General features: G+C 36.3%; 1 protein-coding gene across 5 annotated transcripts in view; it reads right to left on the bottom strand.

Annotated features, from left to right (window-relative positions):
- Positions 1 to 21,770, bottom strand: part of LOC113494632 (innexin shaking-B) — a 55,921-nt gene that overhangs the window by 22,470 nt on the left and 11,681 nt on the right. For 2 of the 5 annotated variants that reach the window (XM_026873069.1, XM_026873067.1), the window contains exon 2: positions 2,458 to 3,146. In XM_026873069.1, the coding sequence (XP_026728870.1) occupies positions 2,458 to 2,829 (372 nt within the window). In that variant the 5' untranslated portion in view covers positions 2,830 to 3,146. Of the gene's footprint in view, positions 1 to 2,457; positions 3,181 to 21,770 lie in introns of all 5 variants that reach the window. The other 3 variants (XM_026873068.1, XM_026873066.1, XM_026873065.1) reach the window with 2 other exon arrangements.

Below are 21,770 nucleotides of genomic sequence, written 5' to 3' on the forward strand. Positions count from 1 at the left end.
CCTAAATACAGGCCTTATCGCGTTACATTTCAAAAGTTCCCAAATAGTGCAGAACTCGCTTCCATTCGGATAAACATGCCATTATTTAGCTTAATAAAGTGAAAATTAGGTCGGTCTGGTGGAGGGGGGCCGAGGGTTCAAGGAGAGGGGGGGTAATGTCTGTGTCGGGATGATAATCAACCGATATTAACAGCTACTTGAGTGAGCTCTTACATTTTTATTCTGATGATCTGTTTAGGGGGCTGTTTCGGTGCTGCGATTAATCGTCGAGATTTGTCGCGGCAAGCATCTATGATGATAAGAATAGCACGTTTATATTAAGTAGTGTAAATGCTAATACCTACTGTCTCCCGATCGTATCATTGCGCATGTCGTAGTTATGCGCAAAACCCGTAACTGCAGCCTCGCTGTCTGCTGGCAGGTCGGTTGACCTTCGGTCTGTCCATCACACACCAGTTGGTATCTTATGAACTGTTATAGCTAGGTAGATTATATTTTGACAGGTGATGTGCTGTCATAACAAAAGATACTAAAAATCACAATCGAGGGTCAGCAATACTTAGTATAATCATGAATTTGGTGGGTGAAACTGTTTTTCCTTAAATTATTTTACCGGAACACTCATTGTTTTAATTTAGGATTCAAAATTGTTTTTAGTGAATCACTTATTTAATTAAAAAGCATCGCGACAAGTCGCAACAGTGAAACTATAGGGTTGTCGCGAGTCGCTGGCGACATTACCATGTTGCTGATATTTGCATACATTAGCTGTCCATTCGAGCCAGCCCTAATAAAAACACAGCGATTTGCCAACGTTACACAATACTCCCCCAGACCTCTCGATATTTAATGTACACAGTTATATTTTACTAAATATTTGTTTGTTTTACTAAAGATACTTGTATTAGGTTTTAAACCCAATGGAATATTGAATTACTAGGGTTTCTTTTCGGATTGATATACCTATATACAGTTAGCGTGGCGCAGGCTTTTGCTGACTCATATGACCTTTAATAATATTATGAGCTGAAGATTTTAAGTCTCATTAACTACTGTTCCAATTTCAAAAATTCTTTCAATTTTAGGTAGCTCCTTTACTGCGAAAGTAGGATATAATATTGTCATGCTAAGATTAAAAGGAGCAGAACAGCAAGGAAATATCCAATCTAAAACTATTTTTCCGATCTACGTTTTCATAGCCAGGCGGACGAAGTCGCGCCCAACAGCTAGTAATTTAAATATATTGCTTTTCAGTAAACTAACAACTATTAATTCGTAATACAGTGATATAAATCTCAAATCACAAGGACAACCTTTTGCCGTACATATATTGGAACCTGCAACCTTAAGTACGCAAATCCGTCCAGAAAATTGCTGCGCCGCTTCTACCCTACCCCATGATCTCGGTCAGTGTAACTCGGTTAGTTATTTAAGGTGTATTTGAACCCAGTTTAGAGCCAAACGTCCGAGTTATCTAACTAAAGCCATAATTACCTACGGAAGGATTAAAAGATTAAACTCCCTGTCAAAGATTATGTAGATTAACTTAACAAGCACATGATAATGGCCCGGTTAATTATTACCGTCATAGTTAACTCCTAGTTTATAATGTTAACATAAATATAATTTATTATGAGAGATAAGTGTCTACCTCAAAATCTTAACTTTAAAATCTAATGGTTATGTTATAATCTTAAATAAAGTTTATGTTTTTTATCGTCTATTAAAGTGTATTTTTCTTAGCCCTTAATGGCAGACGGTGAAATATTGTACAAACAACCGACAAGCTTGCCTTGTTGTAGAAAATAAAATATTACAAACTGCTCTTCACAGTTATTATAAAAAGAGAGCGCTCTATGCACCTCGGAAATTAAACGGAATGATAATAATAAATATTAAAGACATAATGGCAATGCGATATGCGTGTCATGTAAAAGTTAAAGAAAGACAATTCTATTGTTTAAGCTAGTAGATTTTTCGTTAGCCGCACTATACAAGTACGAACACATATCATTAAAAGTAAATAAAACAAAGCCTGACCGACGGATCCGTTGTACGACCACACAAGTATGACAGACAGTGTATAAATTATCCAAAATATTTTCATTACTCCGAATTCCGGATTAGTGATTAACGACCGGGTTTAAACGCTCGTTAAACACCAAAAAATAATAAAGAATAAATATATTGTGAAACGGGTCGCTGGCAACATTAACAGTGTGCTCTACTAATTATAGTGTGCTTGTTTTGCTTGTGCTTTGTTTATGCGCTTGCGCATCTACGTGTTGCGACATCGATACACCGACAGGTTTTCTACATCAAATCGAATCGCTGAACGATTTAGTAATCCCAAATTATGAAATGCTGCAGTAACTTGTGTAGTGGTAGAATATGAATACATTTTTTGAAATCAGTCAGAAGTAAGTATGATATAACTTCACTAATTCTTAGACTCACCTGAAAAAATAGGCAAAAACACACCCATTGGTAGTACTTGTATATTTTCCTGTCACTCATGTCTTCCTTGCCCTTCTCCCTGCTGTTGCCGATGCCGGGGTAGGGCACCTCCACGCCCACCTTCTTGTTGAAGAAGCTCTTGAGCGTGTAGGTGGAGTGGATCCAGCAGTACGTGTTGAGCACGTCCTCGGGGATGTCCTTGGTGTGGATGCAGTCGATGGGGTTGCCCACGTACTGCCTCGTCGTCACTATCAGGCTAAACGAGATTAGCAAGATGACGGTGATGGAGTAGTGCAATCGAAATACCGGCGAGTCGATGTGTACATAGTTCACTTTAATGAGATTCTTCAATCCGCGAAAAACGTCTAACATTTTAAACGCTTGACCTTATCGTCCGTGTGTCTGTGTTCACTAACATTATTTATTGTTTCGAAGCACCAAGATTCACTATTTATAACGTAAGGCACTGGTTAGTGTGGCAGTGTGATGTCCTCGCGGCCAGTCATGCCACTGCGAGTGTCCTCTCACGTTGGGATAACTTTTTTGGTATTTTGATGAACTTGAGCAGTGACAGCGCTTGGCTCATGTTTTCTTCGTTTCATGGTATGTGCAGTCAGCGTGCGCGCGCTCTCCGAGCCGGGCCTCGCGCTGCGCTCATCTAGTCCCGGTGATGCCGGAGCTGCGTAACGCTTGGGAAATTAATCTCCGAGGAATTAACGTAAACTAGATTATCAGGTCAGATGCTCTCGCATAAATTTATGAGTTCACACGTCGGCGATCCGGCCGAAGCACCCGCGCTGCGTAGCGGTGTGTACGATAAACTAATTGGTGTAGGAAACTGATGAAAAATATTTAAACTATGAGCTTAAATAGAACTAGTGTATTCCCTGCAGCTTAATTTATGTCCTATGACTCAACATTGGAGGTACGGCGGCCAAGCCGGCGGGAGTGACTAACGGCAATATTATGATAACAGTTGGATAAACTTGCCCGACACCTGATGTGAGTTACATGAACATTTATATATTTATTAGCGTTGGCAATACCCGGCGTAAACTCTCGTGTTATATTTGCTCGAGCCCGAATTTCATCAGAACGGTCGCGGCGCTTATTTCAACAATTCTAGAGATATTCTTATTTCGTGATCTTACAACAATGACAGTCTTGGAGGGAGTGAATGTTTCTAAGAAGTCTATTTGTTGAGTCCGCCCGATTTATGGGCCAGCCTCGGTTCAAGGCTCGGTTTGTCACAAACTGGGTCTCGTCAGAGATGTTTGTCTTAAATGATAATATTTACACGTAAAATTTTAAGAGCTCCTTTGAAATATTATATTTAGTAGCCATTGTTCTAAGATGATTCAGTTCCGTCTCACGGCCACTGAAATTTCGGACCGGACGGGCACACAAAGTGACATTCCTACGTGCATCATTGCCTTAATTCTCAATGTATGTAATTAAAAGTATTTTCAGACTTTATCAAAAGAAATGATTAATAAATGTTAAATTGGCAACATTAAAAACAAGCTTACGTAACGTCACTTTGACAGATGATTGCGCGCGAAAACACATACGTCATTTAATTGTTTCATAACCTTAAATCTTTTAATACGTGCGTTACATTTAATGATGGCTTTATTTTATATTACGATGTCCATAACACTGAATAGATATTGTTGAAAGAACAAAGCGAAGCTCGATGCTTAAAAGCTTTACAAGAGCACATCAAAGGATTAGAGAGCTGCGGTTTTAAGTGTGATTTATTGATTTTTTACAAATGTCTTTATTGTATCTGTCTATTCTAATACGCTTATAGCATAAACATTATTAATGATTGTGTATGAAGGTTTTATGTTGATAGAACGTGTTACTGATGTCGTGTTAGTTCTCGATGCGGTGTTGTCCACACGTAGTTGCATCGTGTACCGTCTGCATTGCCGTGCAAATAAACCGGGTTTGCTGAAACTATAATATGCGCACTATATTTTATATGGGCTTTAAACATGTGCTTATGCGTGTGTATGTAGGTACTACTTATGATTACAAAAACTATAATTTTAACACTGAAATGTTAGTTCCATAGATTATCAGATTTAGAAAGGTATTATTGAAAAAAATACAAGACAAAATAAGGTATAGGTTGACGTGTAGATAAATATAGATGCTCAACTCGTAAATCAGTAATTAGGAGCCGCGCTCCCAAACAGATGATTATCATAAAATCTCCCAAGCATATTTAATACCCCATATTCGCAAATCGGACTTCATACAATAATACAGATGGCGGTGAGTCGTTCAAAAACAAATTAATTCACCTCATTAAATTCGTTTAACAGTTAGCAGACGGATATAATGACTGTGATTTATCGATCGCTAATCTGTGCAACATAAAATAATATTGCCATTATAAATAATAATTCAAGGACCATCTATTTGTCAAAATTAAGTGGTCAAAATCTGGCAATCTTGTAGGGTTGCCAGTGTTATTCGGGAAATCGTAATTTATGTATTACACACTGCATCCTTAGCAGTTTGGCAAAGTCACGAAATGTTACAAATTTGCTGAAATATTTCTAGTGCTGCGTGTTCTCCTGACATCCGTGCGGTTCCTTGCGCGGCTAATGTGAAAAGAATTATACAAGCAACACTGAATTCTGTTCCGAATGCATTCTGTTGTGGCATTTTCTTTTGCAATTTTTAAAAGTGTTTGTTTTTTGTAATTACGCTGCTCGTGGTTAAACTTCCTCGAGTTTGTATTCGCCATTTGGGTTATTTTTCGAGTAATTTATTTTAATTAGAAGCTTATCTAAATGGTAATTGGCATTGTTCTGACATCAATTAATAAAGACAGACAAACAATTGAAACACGAGTGCTAACATTTTAAAATTACGTTCGATATTCCGAAATGAGAGAAATAAAGTGCGGCACGGAACATAAATCAGATCAATTTATACTTCCAGTAAAGAGGCAATATATATTTGTTTAATAGTTTTTTGATGTGTGTAAGTAATTGATACAGGCATATTAAAGCGTATTCGAATGGTACTCTTATTCAAAAGTATTGGTGGCTAGCCCTAACCGCTCCGTTAACGATCTTCCTAATTTACGGCGAGCTCTTCAAAGGGAACGACGTCTTCCGTTCAGTAATATATATTTTTTTAATTTTCTTCTGTCATAGTTTATGGTTCATCGTATATTTTTGTGTAATCAACGGTTTCGGGTCAAGGCCGAGTCTAAATCGGGCAGGAAACAGACGCGGGCGCACAATCACTTCGGCAAACTTCGTCAACGCTCGGCTGATGCACGCCGGTAATAATATGTGTCATTTGTGACATGTAACAGATTTTTTTCGAAGGCGGAAATTCCGCTCTTCTTGTTTTCCATGTAGACAATACCAGTTTTTTAGTTACAAATATATAAATAGCATTTGTTAACGTATGCTTTAATTTATGATTTTCAAACAATTTTGTAAGGTTCGGTTATAGATTTTGGATCGGAATACGATGTAGTAAACGCGTGTGTAAACCACAAATTAACTCTATTTGATAATCTAAACCGTTATGTTAAACTTTAATTTTTAAATCCCTGTTTCATATACGCTTCATTTGATTTTGCTCCACTATGTTTGGCATTACTTAAAGCTTCCGTTGATGTTTCCGCTGCGTAAACTTTGATAATGTCGTTGTACAAAACTTGCTTATCAAAAGCTAACAAAAACTGCTGGTTGAAAAATAAAGGAATGAAATGAGTGCTGGCAATATTTGTATATTTTCTCCATTGCCTCGAGGCTTGTCGCTCCGGAACCGGGTCCCGGTGAAGACGAGCAAAGATCAGCTAATTAGCAAAGCTTCACATCTTTGGAGAAAAGTTCACAACTGGGGAACTTGGGTTCCGTAGTTATTGTCATGAATGAACATTTGACCTTCGTACATGTTTTGTATCGAGTTTCAAAAATAAATGTGAATAAAATCTTTTTGCGAGTGAAAGACTTTCGGATTAACTGTTTGGGTTTGTAAGTTCTTGTTATTTTCGAGATGTATAGACCATGATTGTTAGAAAGTGATTACTATTAATTTATATGTATATAATTAGGTAGAAAGAGTGTAAACATACGAGACGATATACGTAAGAGTCGCATTAACTGGTCTTCAACAATTAACAATTTAATTATTATTATTAAATAAACTCGTTAATAATACAGTAAGTCAGAATTTACACTATCATAAATCCATAATCGTGAAGTCGGTATATCTTTTATTATCTACCCAAAACAATATAAAAAAACAACTGATTTATAACATAGTTATGACAATCTTTTTAACAAAGCCGATACAAATAGTTCCGCTGTATTTATCCGCCGCATGTAATGTGACATCGTGTTGGCAGCGCGTGCGCACCACACATTTATACGTGTATTATTCATTCACAAGCACTGTATATTTAGTGCTACGTTTGGGTACAGTCAGCAATCGCGATTGATCAAGTGTCAGTAATTTTATGAAAAAAACAGTGTGTCTTAGACTTTCGAAACTCAGGATGCCATACTATAAAAAAAGAAATTTGTTAAAACCATATTCCATATAGTCTAGCTATAGCTGTTCATGAGAAACAGCTTGGCGACGGATGGTCAAACAGCGGAGCCTTAGTTTTGTGTGAAAATATGTTTTTGACTAGGCCAAGTGTTAGACTCAGTCTTATTGTATTTTATTGTATGCGTTTAACATTGAAATGAAATGTAATTAGCTTCTCCTCAAGAAATATGATTGTAGTTGTGAAAGCAAGACCGCACTAGGTACGTACGTAGGTACGGCGTCTTCCTTTTACAATAGGGATGACGACTGGGTATAAAAGGAAAAAATCTAAGTAGTCCCTCAGTTAGATAATTGAAAAGTATGAGACACGCATTTTTTCCTTTTTCAGAAAAACTAGAATTGACAAAGATTAACTGCTTTGAAGTTTAGGAGAGGGAGCTTGTGACGTAACGATATGGTAAAATTTATACACAATCGTGACGTCACGCGTAAATTTCATTCACTGTAATTTGGTCAATTTTTGTTTGCGGGACAAATAAAAAAATACGTATCCATTATTATACAGAAGTCTACAAAACTACTGCAAAAAAAATTGTCGTCATCCCTAATGGAACTAAATAACTTTAAGAGATAATGTTAATAAAGACCTGTAGTTCTTGTTATAATCTGACTTTGTTATCGGACTTCTGTATCTGACTGTACGTACTTACTGTCACGTGGGTGTAAGCCGACGGTGCGTACGATTTATTTTGTGCGTTTGTCAAATGAGCATGCGTAAGCGCACATGTATTTCTTAAATACTAATGGGAGATTCGTGTGTCTGTTTTTCTTTTGATATGTTTTCTACTAGTGATAGGTGTGACAAATCAGGGCAAAATGTAGATTGTAAAAGATTTAACATAAATAAAGTACTTAAGGATTAGAAGATTTTGTTTTAATTTCACGTTCACGAATCGAGAGTATATACCTATATTTTATACGTAGTGCAATGTTTAAAGTCCAATAAAAGTGCATTGAGCCATCTTAAAAAGTTTAACAAACTCAAAACTTCATAGACGGCATCCATCACGAGACAAAAGCTTTCCTTTCGCCATCGATTCCAACTCGGTTCAAAGGGAAAACTCTACAATATTTCACAAAACAACTATGGAGGTAGTAATTTTACATTTGTATTGCCATAAAATGCTATCTCCATACTTTTTCTACGTCTGACGTCCGGTGTCAACGACATTGAAACAGGAATAAATTCTTTTTCATTGAATTGTTTCGGGAGTTCGATTTTTGAATCATATTTTTTCTCGTCTGAATAGCTTTTCGGGTTTTGAAATACGAATTTATTATGCCAGTGGTTATTGAACAGAATTTTTTTGCTTATTAATATTCACTATAGGTAGGTATTTTCGTAAATTTCGTTTTTTTCGTAGTATTTTCGTTTTTCTTAAGTTACCTACAGATTTAAACGAAAATTATTCTGACTACCCAATTCTCTTTAGCCTCTAACACATTTTAATAACCTAACGGACTTTAACGCAACATGTTACTTTTTTAACTTATCGATTGACTTTAAAATACATTAGGAGAAACTTTAAAGTATTCTAATACCCAAATGGCCCCTTTCCCCCCCTCCCTCTCACATCAATGTTCGATTGCTCACAAATGTTCGGTCCGCGTTGCTCCCATCGAGTCTTTGCACTTTCAGTTTATTTACGTCCGCATGCTGCACAAATGGCAGATAAAAGTGTTCGTTGCTATTATTTTGATGTTTATGGCGCATTCCCATTGTTTATGTCGATAACGTACGAGGAGAAATAAATTATGAATTATTTTTTGGTATTTTCAATTTAAGCTGCGTTCAAATTGAACTGAGTTGATGTATATAGCATTGTGTGATTTTACTGCTTCTTGTAAATGTTAATAATAATTATCGTTGCTTTTCTGCCACTTCATCAAGTTTTTGAGTAGGTAGTTCAGAAAACATTGCAGTGTAAATATAAAATAGAGGAATCACAATTTATTTTGGTAATCCAGAAATAAATATTATTTTAAAAGCACTCACTTCTTCACACATTTTAAATTTCGAAGTAGGTTACTAATTCAAACCTCAAACCACTTCACCTAATTTAAAAAAGTAATAATCATAGACTAAACTGCTTATTTCTTTGGCGCCATAATCGTCAATAAAACCACTTTTATTTGATATCACATCCGGAAACCTTAGCAATACTCATTAGAATTCAGCTCTCTACATATTTTTAATATGTTACAACTTCCTTCGCACGCGATTAAACTTTTATTATACCGATGCGATGTGTAAGTGTTATAAAAGTTATGTTTTGATACACACTCGGTGTTTGATCAAAACAGTTGTTAATGAAAACTTCTTTGAATTTTACTCTTTGGCGGGAATTTCCTCGAATTTCGTTATTAGAAGTAGATTTGCAAATGTGGCATTAATTATGACGGCTTCAATGTTTATTTTTTTTGCTTATTGCTGAATTCATAACGAGAACGAATACAAAATTCAATGAACTTGTTGAGGTATGATGATCTAAGTAATATTTATTTTATTAGTGTTCAGAAAGGTAAGTCATTTTCACATTTGGGTATACGACTATCACCAGTAAGTTGCAAGTTACTAAACTGTGCCTACGTCTTTACCGACAGATGATGTTATTGGCCCATACTTCCATAAAATTAACCGTATTTTATTCACAACCAACGTTTTTTAAAGTAGGAGATATACAATCAACTCTATTCAATTTTGTCATATTGATACTCACGTATTGATACGACAATAAAGTACTGTAAGCTAAATAAATGAAAAACAATTATCCCGTTACCTTGTAATACTAAAAGTAATGTCCGTTACCACACAGATGATTGATCAGAATATTTTTTCAGCAAACTACACCCTCGGGACCGAAATACAGCGGTTTTATGAAATTATTACTGCTCTGGTTTTTACCGAATTATTTAGTGTTATTGTCATACTCCTGGTTTAATGGGTAATGGATATGTAATGTTCTTTTTACCGCAATACGTTTTACCAGTAAATGTAAATTACCAAACTTTAATGTAACTTGTCGTAAGGTGTAATTCACTTTTTGGTAAGTTTGTGTAACTGAAATTTATTGTTCATTTTTTTGTGTACATAAATACAAAGTACGTGACGTGACGACCACGACCACTCTGGCAAGAGTGTAACGACAAGAAAGAAGAAGAAGAAATACAAAGTATGTGTGTCGTTTATTAATTTAATAAAGTTTGATCGCCTGACAAGCTGCCCAAACGATCTGACGCGGCTAGGTCGAATTGAACCGATATTTTATCCTAACTAATATAAATGTGAAAGTGTGGATTAAATCTTATTTATCTGATTTAATCTTAATCACGCAAAAACGGCTGAACGGATGTGGATGTAATTTGGCATGCATTTAACCTTTGATCTGAAAAAGAACATAGGCTACCTTTTATCTCGATTTCTTAAGTAGTTAAAAGGAGAAAATTTAAAAGATGTGTAAAACAAAAATAAGTCTATATTATCTTTTAACCACGCGGATGAAGTCGCGGGCAACAAATAGTACTTAAATCATTATGTGAAACCAAAGTTGCTATATTAATTTATCACTTCATGCTATAAGGTTTCAACTAAACTTAAATGTTAGCCATATTTACTTGTATGATGATACAAACACGACATCGCCGTGTATCAGTGGGCACGCGCGCCGCGGCTCGGGTATAAATATTTATTGTATTGATTCTGTACTGTTATACTCTAGACTGTTACACCGATCATTTCGGATGTAAATCATATCAGTACCAAACTTTGAGTTCAGTAATAATATCAATTAACTTATATTGGGATATTGTTGGGATATCATTTAGAGCGAGACCCGTTAAACGTAACAGTTTGCTGGCTTGTGTTTTAAAGAGCTTCTTACGGGATTTAAAACAACCATGGTGCAAAGTTGTATCCTTCAAAATATACCAACAATTTTCTGGCTCTTATATAGTATACAATACCAACAATCTTTGATTGCTATCAGCGAATACCTCGTTTACAACAACTTTTTGCTAAATGACGTTCTTGATGACGTCTATTAGTCCGTTCATTAAAAACTACAGGTTTCTAAAACAATTGACATCAATAAAATCGTTCAAGTATTTGTAGTACATAACAATTCTCCCTACCCCTCCCTACTTCTATCATTTATAAACGTACCAAAGTTCAAATTTATACCTACTTATCGATACTCCTTGCTACTATGTCACCACTAATGACAAAATAAGGCGGCTCTCGTCATGCGGAAACTTTCGCCCACATTTTCGTCCAGGAACGAGTCCAAGGCCAAAATAAAACAATCCCCGTTCCCAAATGTGATGCGATGTTTATTGACAGTTAGTTTTTATGACGCGTCACCCGGGGGCCAGCGATATAAGTGATTAGATGTGACGATAATTAGATAAAATGTTGGCTTGTCAACAAATCTTTATGTAAACGGGAGTGTACAAATTGAGAGTTAATGGCAGCGGGATGTTTGCGGAGGGAAAACAGGCTTACTGATAATAAATGCAGCTACTTTAAGTATTTATCAGCCTTTTTACTTGTTTATCTGATGAGCTTGTCAAGGCTTATAAAGTTATGTAAAATTTCATTACAATTTTAATTTTAACTCAATAAGACATCGTTCGTAAAAGTAAGGATTCCCCGTTTTAGTAGTTATTCTTTTTTATGTTTTCTCTTTTTAATGGCCCGCATTGTCAGAAAATAATAATTTTTGTATCATATACTATCTATAGCTATCACTAACCACCACTTTCTATAGCTTGTTACTCGGTCTAGTTCACAGGTCGTTGTTCTCTAATATTACTGTCAGTGATTGACTGCTGAATGATTCCGTGTTCAGACATGTTGCGACTGCTCCTGTCACCTGTCAGTCACGGGAACTTGGCACTTGGCTGGTTGCGACTTGTCTTGTCTGTTACACCAGTGTATCAGTTACTGTACCTTCGACAAATGAGTAGTTGACGGATGATGTGCCGCCATGCCGGTAGCGTGGAATGGTGAGACTTGGTGTTATTTTAAATGAGTTTGTTGAGAGTTCAAGCAGTATGACCTAATGCTCGAGCCTTCCCTGTATGGGAAGAGGATATTCTTAGGCTGTTGTTATCATTTATATATTTATACACAACAGGATTGAAGTTCATAAAGTGCATAAAGTACAAAATCGCAGGAGTCAAAAAAATGATTTTCGCCACCATCAATATTAAGTAAAGGAAAATAGCCAAACATTTTATCGTGCTCATCTATTTGCAACCCTCTTTACAACCATCTGAAGATAAATAAACATCGCTAAAGTGCAGTAAAACGAAACTAAACACCCATCAAAGATTACATGAATAAAAAATAACAGTTTATGATCCTTAACGTACGTCAAACGGTAGGAAGCTAAAATAAAATGTACCGAGTGTAAGTGTCTGGTCTCTGGAGCGCTTCCAGGGGCAGCACGATATGATCGGGAGCGGACTTCAGTCATGCTCCATAGAGAACGTGATAAATGAGTGAGTAAATAGATAAGGAAATGTTCCGGAATTTTGATGCGTTTATGAAATGCAAAAAGGTCAAGGAGATTTGAATTGCAATGATACCATCTCCAGGTAAATTAACGTTAAGGGGGACCTCCAGGCCTACCAGGCTAGCGGAATTGCCCGAAATGGCCCCAGTACCTGAAGGGAAAAGGCAGAAACATGAGTAGGTTTAGTCAATAGAAGTCTAAAATTCCCTACAATTTGAAAGGAATCATTTATTTATTTATTTATTTATGATTATAAATCCTGGGACAATTCAAAACTTGAACATTTGCAGTAAAAGATGAAAAAAAAAATCTTTAAAAGTAATAAGACATGTTTTATTGCCTAAAATGCCAACTGATTAAACTGGTCTATCTTTCTAGTTAGCATATCCAATTAGCCCTAAAAAACGCAGACATTTTTGGATCGAAACGAATAAAACCGAAATGCAACATAAAACAGAACCTAAATGAAATAAGTTTTGTGATTCATGAACCAGAGAGAGGTAAAACACATAAAGATTACAAACGATGTTCAACCAAATGTTGCATTTTTCTGACTGAAATGGATTCTGGAAATTACAGTAACAACAGCACCTGCATTTTTGTGTGAATCACAGCATTATTTAAAATCACCAGACACCTCAGTTTCCGCTTGCCAGGCAGTGAGTAACGGCTCCTTGTTCCTACATGCCATCCCGGATTTACGAGTATTTTTGGAGAATTAATCAGACAGATCCAACATAAGCTAAATATAGAAGAACACATGCCCTCGAGATGGTCGGAATTAAACTGCCTTACCTTTGGATATCAATTTCAAACGATAAATATTTTGAAACTCCAAATTAATTGTACATAAATTGTCTGGTAACTTGTTAGTGATGAAAACTAACAATTAATTTAAGAAAATAGTCACAATTAGTGTGACAAAACTGACATCGTTTTGCTTGAGAAATTCCATAAATTATTCCAATTTGAATGACAAGTTTCCTTCTGATTACATCAATTACAGGAAAATTATAGTTGTTATTGCTGCGGACTACAATAAATTGCGTTAACCAAATCTAATGAGCGCCATAACTCGTAGGAGAAATAATAAACAAGTTTAAATAAGATGGAAGAAGGTAATGATGATTCATGACGGATTGATGATGGATGACTACTGAATCATGAAGTACTCAAATACGCCACGTTTTCCTTAAAAATGTAAGTGGAACATCAGAAAGGTTAAAAGTGTCCGTGATGCACAGCTGACGTGGGCTAATGGTTTAAGAAGTAGTCGAGTGCACTAGTGCAACAAATATATTATTAGTTTGGTTTGATTCATAATTTGTTCTAAGAACTACTTATTCCAAACGCACAATCATTGATTCATTTAGTTTAATAATCATCAATGGTTTAGTTAACAAACTTGTACCTATTGAAAACTTAATTAGATAGATCCAAATGACGAAAAATATATTTTCAATAATTTCCATTTATTGCACATCAAGACAGTTCCAGAATTGAAATTAAAAACCCTTGTACTATTAAATATTCGAAAATACATCAATAACAACACAAAAACATGTCTCAATTTGTTTGTTTACGTAGGAAGCAATGACAGTGAGGTGACAATCGATAGTTGTCGTAAGGAGCACTCGTAGGGCCTCGCGTATTACACGGAAGACGGACGGAACATTAAGTCGTTTGTAATGCAGCCGTGTCTGTCTGAGCACCAGACGTAAGCGCCTAATACAAGCGTAATGTACTTATTCTAGAGTTACCCTAGGGGAATACTGTCTTTCGCGGTAGTTTGCATCGCGTTCCCGTGATCTCGGGTACAAGGGAAGGGTGAAGCACTTGGTTTTAGCCGGTAGGAGTCCAGCACATCTTTCCGCCTTCCCCAGGGCGGAGAAAGTCCATGAGGATTTCCCCGGGTAAAAAAGGGAAATACTGTCTAGTAGGAGACTGGTCTAAGGATGATGATGGTCATGAGCTAAAATAATATGTGAAGTAAACTATGGATGTGGTATCATGTTGAGCAGGTTAAGAGAATGTTGCATGACAAAATGATTATAATGAGACGCCTTTAGCAGTATTCATCAAATTACCGAGTCAGAAACACATAAGCTGCATGGTTACAGATTTTGTATTATATCTTTTTCCAATCAAATTCAATGCAGATATTTCAATCTATCATACAATGTTGATGGCTTCTGGGGGCCTACCGTCACGTCAATAAGCAATATTTTTAAGGGTGTGTCCTTAACGACATTAGGATGTACACGCGTTTTAAGATATGGTAGGAGACCTCTGGTTTGATACCAGTGTGTTTACTATATTTTTATAATAACTATCGTGAGACTGATTCATTATTAAATGATGTAACGGTTTACTCACGCGTATTTTTCGGGGTAGCCCGACTAGTTTCGGACCCAACCGGAGTCCTTAATCATGGGCAGACGCGGCGGGATCGCGAGTTCGACTCGTACATCATTTAATAGTGTGTTTACTTTTTCTAAAGAAACTAAAGACGTAATTGACCATTCAGCTAGTATGCCTAATGGCATACAAACGCGGAATAAACATCTCACAAACAAATAGTAATGAATGCTGCGCTGGCGCCGTCTCTTTGAACCGTGTTTATTTGAACACTCGACGAGTGACACTGTAAAGAGTTTCGGTTCTATCCAAAGTTGGAGTGTCTGGAGTTCAATGGTGAAGGCCGGAGTACTGAATGCTTACGTTTATGTTACCCTGGTACTCGCGAGAGAATTTTTGTTAAGTTTAAGAGGGCAAAAATATTTCCCAGTATTTACTATTTTTTTCCATTAGTATAAAGAAAATTTTCAGTGAAATGTTATGGCTATTTGATATATTTCTTCATTTCTTTTTAGTTATAACGTTTTACTACATAGAAATCGATCACTATAATTTTAGCCACTCCACTTGCCATATACTCCCGAGGCCCGTACCGCCGGATTCGGCTACAACAAGCAGGCACCCACAACACGCCGGCTATTTTAGCAACTGGGGTAGTTCAATGCACTACAATACCAAAGATTTTAAACTCGCGCAGATATATGTCTGAAATCCGTTGATATCTGGCAACACTGGCATAGATACAGGCGAGTGATCCGCTGCCAACTCCGGCCAATCGATCAACGATCCGATACAATGCACGCCTCACGGATTGATACGAATTGTGAAATTTCAAAGCTGTGACGTAACGGGTTATGATAAGTACTCGTATACACCGGCTTTAGGTTTGACGTCAAACAGATACGATGGCTTGAGAAGGCTGCGGCTTAGTGTTTACTGGAGCATGCACAATATAACAACTACAATGGCTTTATTCGACGTCTGTAGTCTAAGCGTTTGATATATTTTAGCGAGACTGAACTTTATCACTTTGGATATGCGATGAATAAACTAGTATTTTTTTAACAAACTTTCTTGAAAATCATTCGATATGACAAAAGCACTCTTAAACTTTATATCCAGTAGAGAATAATGATTATATTAAGACCTACTTATCAATAGTAGACGAAAACAGTTCGTTAAATATGTAAACTTTACGTGTAAGGTATACCGTTTGATAAATATTACACATTTACACATTTAATATCACTGTATGCAAATCTAGAAGTCAAGCATGAAGTGTGTGCAAAATGATAAATAAATAAAATAAATAATAAACTAAAATATCAATAAGTATTTTAATACCATTCATAAAATTATCCAACCGACCATGATTAACTACATAGGTACACACAGTGTTGTATTTTAGAACAAAATAGACCACTTCGTTTTGAGAGCATGCCAAATAATACCGTATAGAGTAAAGTCACATGAAATGAGGTCATTAACAGACGTTTATATTCGTATAACATATCACTATACTAGGTAAGTATAAAAGGCATAGTTGTCAAATATCATCAATCATATTGTATTGACGTAGCCGGGATCGCCCGCGGTTGCGTACGCGCCGCGCTAGAATTAGCACACAAGTGGGTTAATACCCGCAGTTTTTAAGCCACGAACCAGACAGTGTGTTGTACTGTAGCAGATGTACCAGGTCACCAGGTGGCAGGCCTCCCTTACCTACCTTTAATAGTACCCGATGACAGAGAGCAAGAAGGCTAACGTTTACACGATTGAAGTCAATCAGGGCCAGACTGTAGACGTGACGTCACTAACATTATAATGGATTCTGACTGCGCCTACAGAAATAGGCGTTTCTAATATAATTTTGACGTTTATACGTTTAACACGTGTGTAGTGCATCTCTACCTATATTGGCAAGTTCACAATTCTTAATTGTATGATCTGATGAAAGCAGTATGAAATAATACGCCTACACTAACTTTACAGCACGCAACGCAAAACTTACGTATTGTTTTAAGATGGCCAATTCACGAAAGCAATACTTTTATCGAAAGATTTAGTCTTATCATAAAACCTCCAACGTTTCTTATTTGAGTTCTGAGACCACCCAGAAAATAAAACGTCCGCTATTAAAATATCATAATTAAATTACTTTCATGTAATGCTCAACTCTTAAACATCAAACAAACACATTTAAAATGCCAAATGCGATCTCCATTACCGACAACTTCCTGAGATGAAAATCACCGACAGCCTAATTCTTCGATTAAAAACTATTTTCTAACTACGTTCCGTGGCATAATGAGGTGTAAATCTCATTGAACCTCTGTGGTCCAATATGAACGGATACATGAATGTCTAGGTTCATCCTCTAATCGTTTGTGTATCGTTTGGCGCGTGAGTTACAGCATCACGCTTCTTTTCATCTGCCCACGCGACTGACTGTACTCCCACTGAACGTGAGGCAATTGCTTTGAAGGATACTGGGTACAGATGATAATGAAAGTCGTTGAAGATTCTATATTATGTAACTATAAGTTTGATAGGTGTTATTTCAATTAGCAAATAAGTCTGTGTCACTCTGAATGTCGTAATTTCATCGCAACTATGCAATCCATTTCGATTTCAGATAGAAAACATAGAAGCTGTCTGAGATGTTTGGATCGGGTCACGTGACCAGAAATCGCTGAGAGGTTTTAAAGAAAAAATGGAAAGTCTTTGATCAGCTATAGGACCGAGCACAGAATTCACAATAATATATTAGTATGCAAGTGGGTAGTATAGTAGACAATATGTATCTGGAACCGCCGCAATAGAAATACGTCTTGCCAATGTAAAAAAGTTGAAAAACTAATTAAAACTAAAAGAATATCTTTTAAAATAACACAAAAGCTTTTTTCTTCTAATAGCTTGTTACAAACAAATGATTATACAGTTGTAGTTGTTTACATTTTTCGTTGTCCTCGTCGTCGAGTCGCTGTTGAGTAAGGTTGGGTATAATTTGCATTAGAATTGGGTTAATAGTAACGAGTGAAGTGATGACACTTTGCTCTGGTCGGCTGCTAATGTCGGACATAACGTCCATTCATTAATTACAATGTCGGCTTGTCTTAGAAAATATTGTGTTTGTTTAAAGCGACAGACGAATCGCATTAATTACGTATACATTTTACTTAAACGATTTGAATGTGTTCGTTTCTATTTTTAACATAGCAACAAAACTATTAGCGAGATAAAATAAACGTTATACCGCATTTTACACCCACTAACCAACCGATAAGACCTTAATATCCGCTCGAAAGACAACAAAACTGCAGATTAACATACGAATTATAAACTTTACCTTAACGAGAGCCCCCACTCACACTCACACACATACACAGACGTACGTCGATCAGTACGGAGTCTACAAGACGTAGGAAGCTTATAATTTTTTAACCTTCCATTATACGGCGCGATAGTTCGGCAGACCCATCTGAATAATGTAATCCTATCATGTCTGCTCAGGCGGGAAGCCCGCGGCTCTCAATGTTTTACAACATATTTTTTAATATCGAAGTAGTGGATTGTGGATACGCCTGCATCGATGTTTTGCGCAAATCAAATGTTTGATCTAGTTGTATGCTGCAACTGTATTGGGATTTTGTTTGTAAAAAGTGCAAAAATATATTTATTTAACACGTTTATTTATGAGATAAAAGTATATCAATATGTGTTCATCGTAATGTAATAAAACGCAGAATGTGCGTGCCATTGTATTTAATAATGAAGCTATACCACTAATTTGGTGTTTGAAATTCTTTTACTACCTACATAAACATACCTATAACATTCGGTAGCGATGCGTCAAGTATTTAATATCGTACTAATGACATCATTTCCATTCTGCCTAAACGATTCCTCGATCATTGACCGCACACAGACCGAGCCGATTCCCACATTATAAAGTTAAAAACTTAGCTTTATGTACAAATAATTTCCCTCAAATGATAAAACTAATAGAACTATCTCCCGATCAGGTATATAATGTTTATACGTTTAGATAAATTATGCCAACTCATAAACAAAACGGCCATTCGAAAAGAATTCATCATGTATAATGTAAACTGACCCAGATCGGAGAACATCGGAGACTGAGAAACGAACGTTACAATTACATATTTATAAACAAACGAATGTTGTAAAAGAAAATAATAATATTTGTGTCCCAGTGGCGGGAGCGTGCTGCTGGATTAGGACTACCTGTTTAAAATTAGTTAATTGATGATGAAAAACGCCAGTTGTTCGTTTTACATCTACAAATCATTCTGGCTGAGATTTGTTTCAATATTACAGAATGGCTGATTTCTTTTTCACTATTTTCTTTTGCCTTAGATATAGATGAGAACTTTCACAGGGAAACCAAAGACTCTGGGCCCGAATTCTGCTATTTACAACAGCCGATGAATGAACGAAATTCAGTGTAGGACGGTATACAATTAACTTCCGATTGTATTAGCAAAATGCTTAAGAGAATAGGAATAATTTCATCGGCCATTGTAAAATAGCAGATTCGGGGCCCAGTAGTCTGACAACATAAGTGTCATTTGACGCGGGACTAGGAACAAGTGCGTAGGGGGTACAAGACTAAAGCCATCGCGTATCGAGGACTTGTGTTACCTATACCCGTCTACAAAAGATCTGAGGAAATATTTATCTGGAATGTTGATCCAATTAAGATTTTTACTGTAAAAACGTAATGTGAGGCAACATTACAACAAATGTAAACATGCGTCTACCGGCTTTTACTGATAAAGCCGTAAAACAAATGTATTTATTTTAACGTTAAACAGTTATTTCAGAAAAAATAACATACAAATTGAAACTAGTACTTTCGAGCACATAATATTCATGCAAGTTCTAAAATTTCAAACGAAATCCATAATGTGGATTGTAAAATCTAAATTGGTACCATCTATCATAACATTTATTTATTTGAACATCGCGAACAAATACACAGATTTTATTTTAAGTACAGTTCTATGCAAAGGTGGTTGTTCGAGTTATTTGGTGTTTCGCGGAAAACTAGCAAACGTGAAATAACGTAAAATCTCTTCAGCAAAACTGATAACCTTTCTAATTTTTAAGTTAAACCGAATTCTATTTTCTTTTGTTATTTGGTGACTAGTCTAGAAGAAATCTCAGGTTTGTCTGCAAGTTTAGATCTTTATCGTTATTATAACTTTAATGAGGCAGAATCATAATTATTTAAGAGCGCTTTACTCAAATTATCGGGATCACCCGACTAGTTCAACTCGCGACAACGCCGTCGCGATTAATAAGCTTCGGTAAAACAATTAGAAGCAGGCCTTTAAGCAGGCTTTTATTGCAAGTACTAACATCGCTTAGGCCTTACAAACGGGAGCTAGGAATAAAATAAGTTCGCTAATGTGTTTGTGGTGAGGCGAACGCTCTTACCGCAAACATATTAACGCACTCAATAAGTTTTGCAGTAACTTTTTTAAATAGTCGCAGGACTCCAGGAAGGTATCTTCAGAAGATCTTTTAAAGAGGTTTTATGTTTTTGTACCTCTTTGGATTCCTGCAGATTAATAAGCAATTTAATTAAGATTTGACTGTTATGTTTGTTTTTTTTGCCAATATCGTTTTCACGAATTTTCCTGATGTTCCCTACATAGTAAAGAGACGGGCGTTTTTTCTTTAATTGTGTAGAGTGTCCACTTTCTCAATTTGAATGCAATAACTAACCTAACCTAACAACTGATTGCTTTCAGCAGATTCTTTCGCTTCCTTGGCTTACGTATTACATATTTATAGTTTTAATTAGTAATTAGAACTCGTATTATACACACTCGTGTTGATAGACATAGATAGGATTACACGAGAGTCAATCAAACAACACCCTTATCACATGCATAGTTATGAACACCCTCTAACTTAAGAGAACCCAGGGAACATCGGACTAATACTGGAGTGCTCCACTCCTCCTGCCAGGATTGGGCCCTTTCATCAGAGCGCTGTGAACTACCGCGAGATGTAACAGCAGTCGACTTAACCTAACCCAACGGAGGTACCGAGCACACCTTCACGAAACCATTACATTCCCGTGATAAACCTCGAATGCCAAGTTCGCCCCGAAATAATTCTTTTGTACAAATAAACACCACGCTAGCACAGCGTTAACCTGGCTGAGGTAATTACATTGCTGTTACCTATATTTACATTTATTTATTCGACTCGGGCCATTCTCCGCCCGTTTGCGAGTAAGGCGCGTAAAAATATAGGTGTTGCTAGTTTTAAAAATAGTATTTAGTGATGTATATATCGGTGAGGAAGCGAACGTTACAACACCAATTTGTTGGTATCTGCGGGTTTCAAGAGTTTATAAACATTTTGTATCGGAGTGTGATTTTTTACAATAATTACAGTCCGTGGCTGTTGATTACATTTATTGCCGTGTATTTCCATCAGAAGGTTAACAGGCTGATACTTGGGATTGCTCGTTTACAAAACTAAGGTAACCGTTTAGAGGTTATATATTTCCTCATTCCTAAGAAATAATTTTAATTTCGGGACACCTCGTGTTGGTTAGGTGAATACCTTAAATTATAATTAAATATAATTGTTATATGTATAGACCCCTATGTCTGGCAGAGCAAACCCAATTTTAGCATCGAAAACTAAACAAGTTCAAAACGTAGTATTACGTAGATAGTATATCATATATATTTTTAGTAACGTCATTCTATTAATAAACGTACTAACCGCGGCGTGAAATAGTTTAAAAGTATATGTAAGAAAGTATTAAACTAATTACATTAAAACTGCAGAAATTGGTTAAGT

Source organism: Trichoplusia ni, chromosome 5 (assembly GCF_003590095.1).
Source record: "Trichoplusia ni isolate ovarian cell line Hi5 chromosome 5, tn1, whole genome shotgun sequence".
Lineage (NCBI taxonomy): Eukaryota > Metazoa > Arthropoda > Insecta > Lepidoptera > Noctuidae > Trichoplusia > Trichoplusia ni.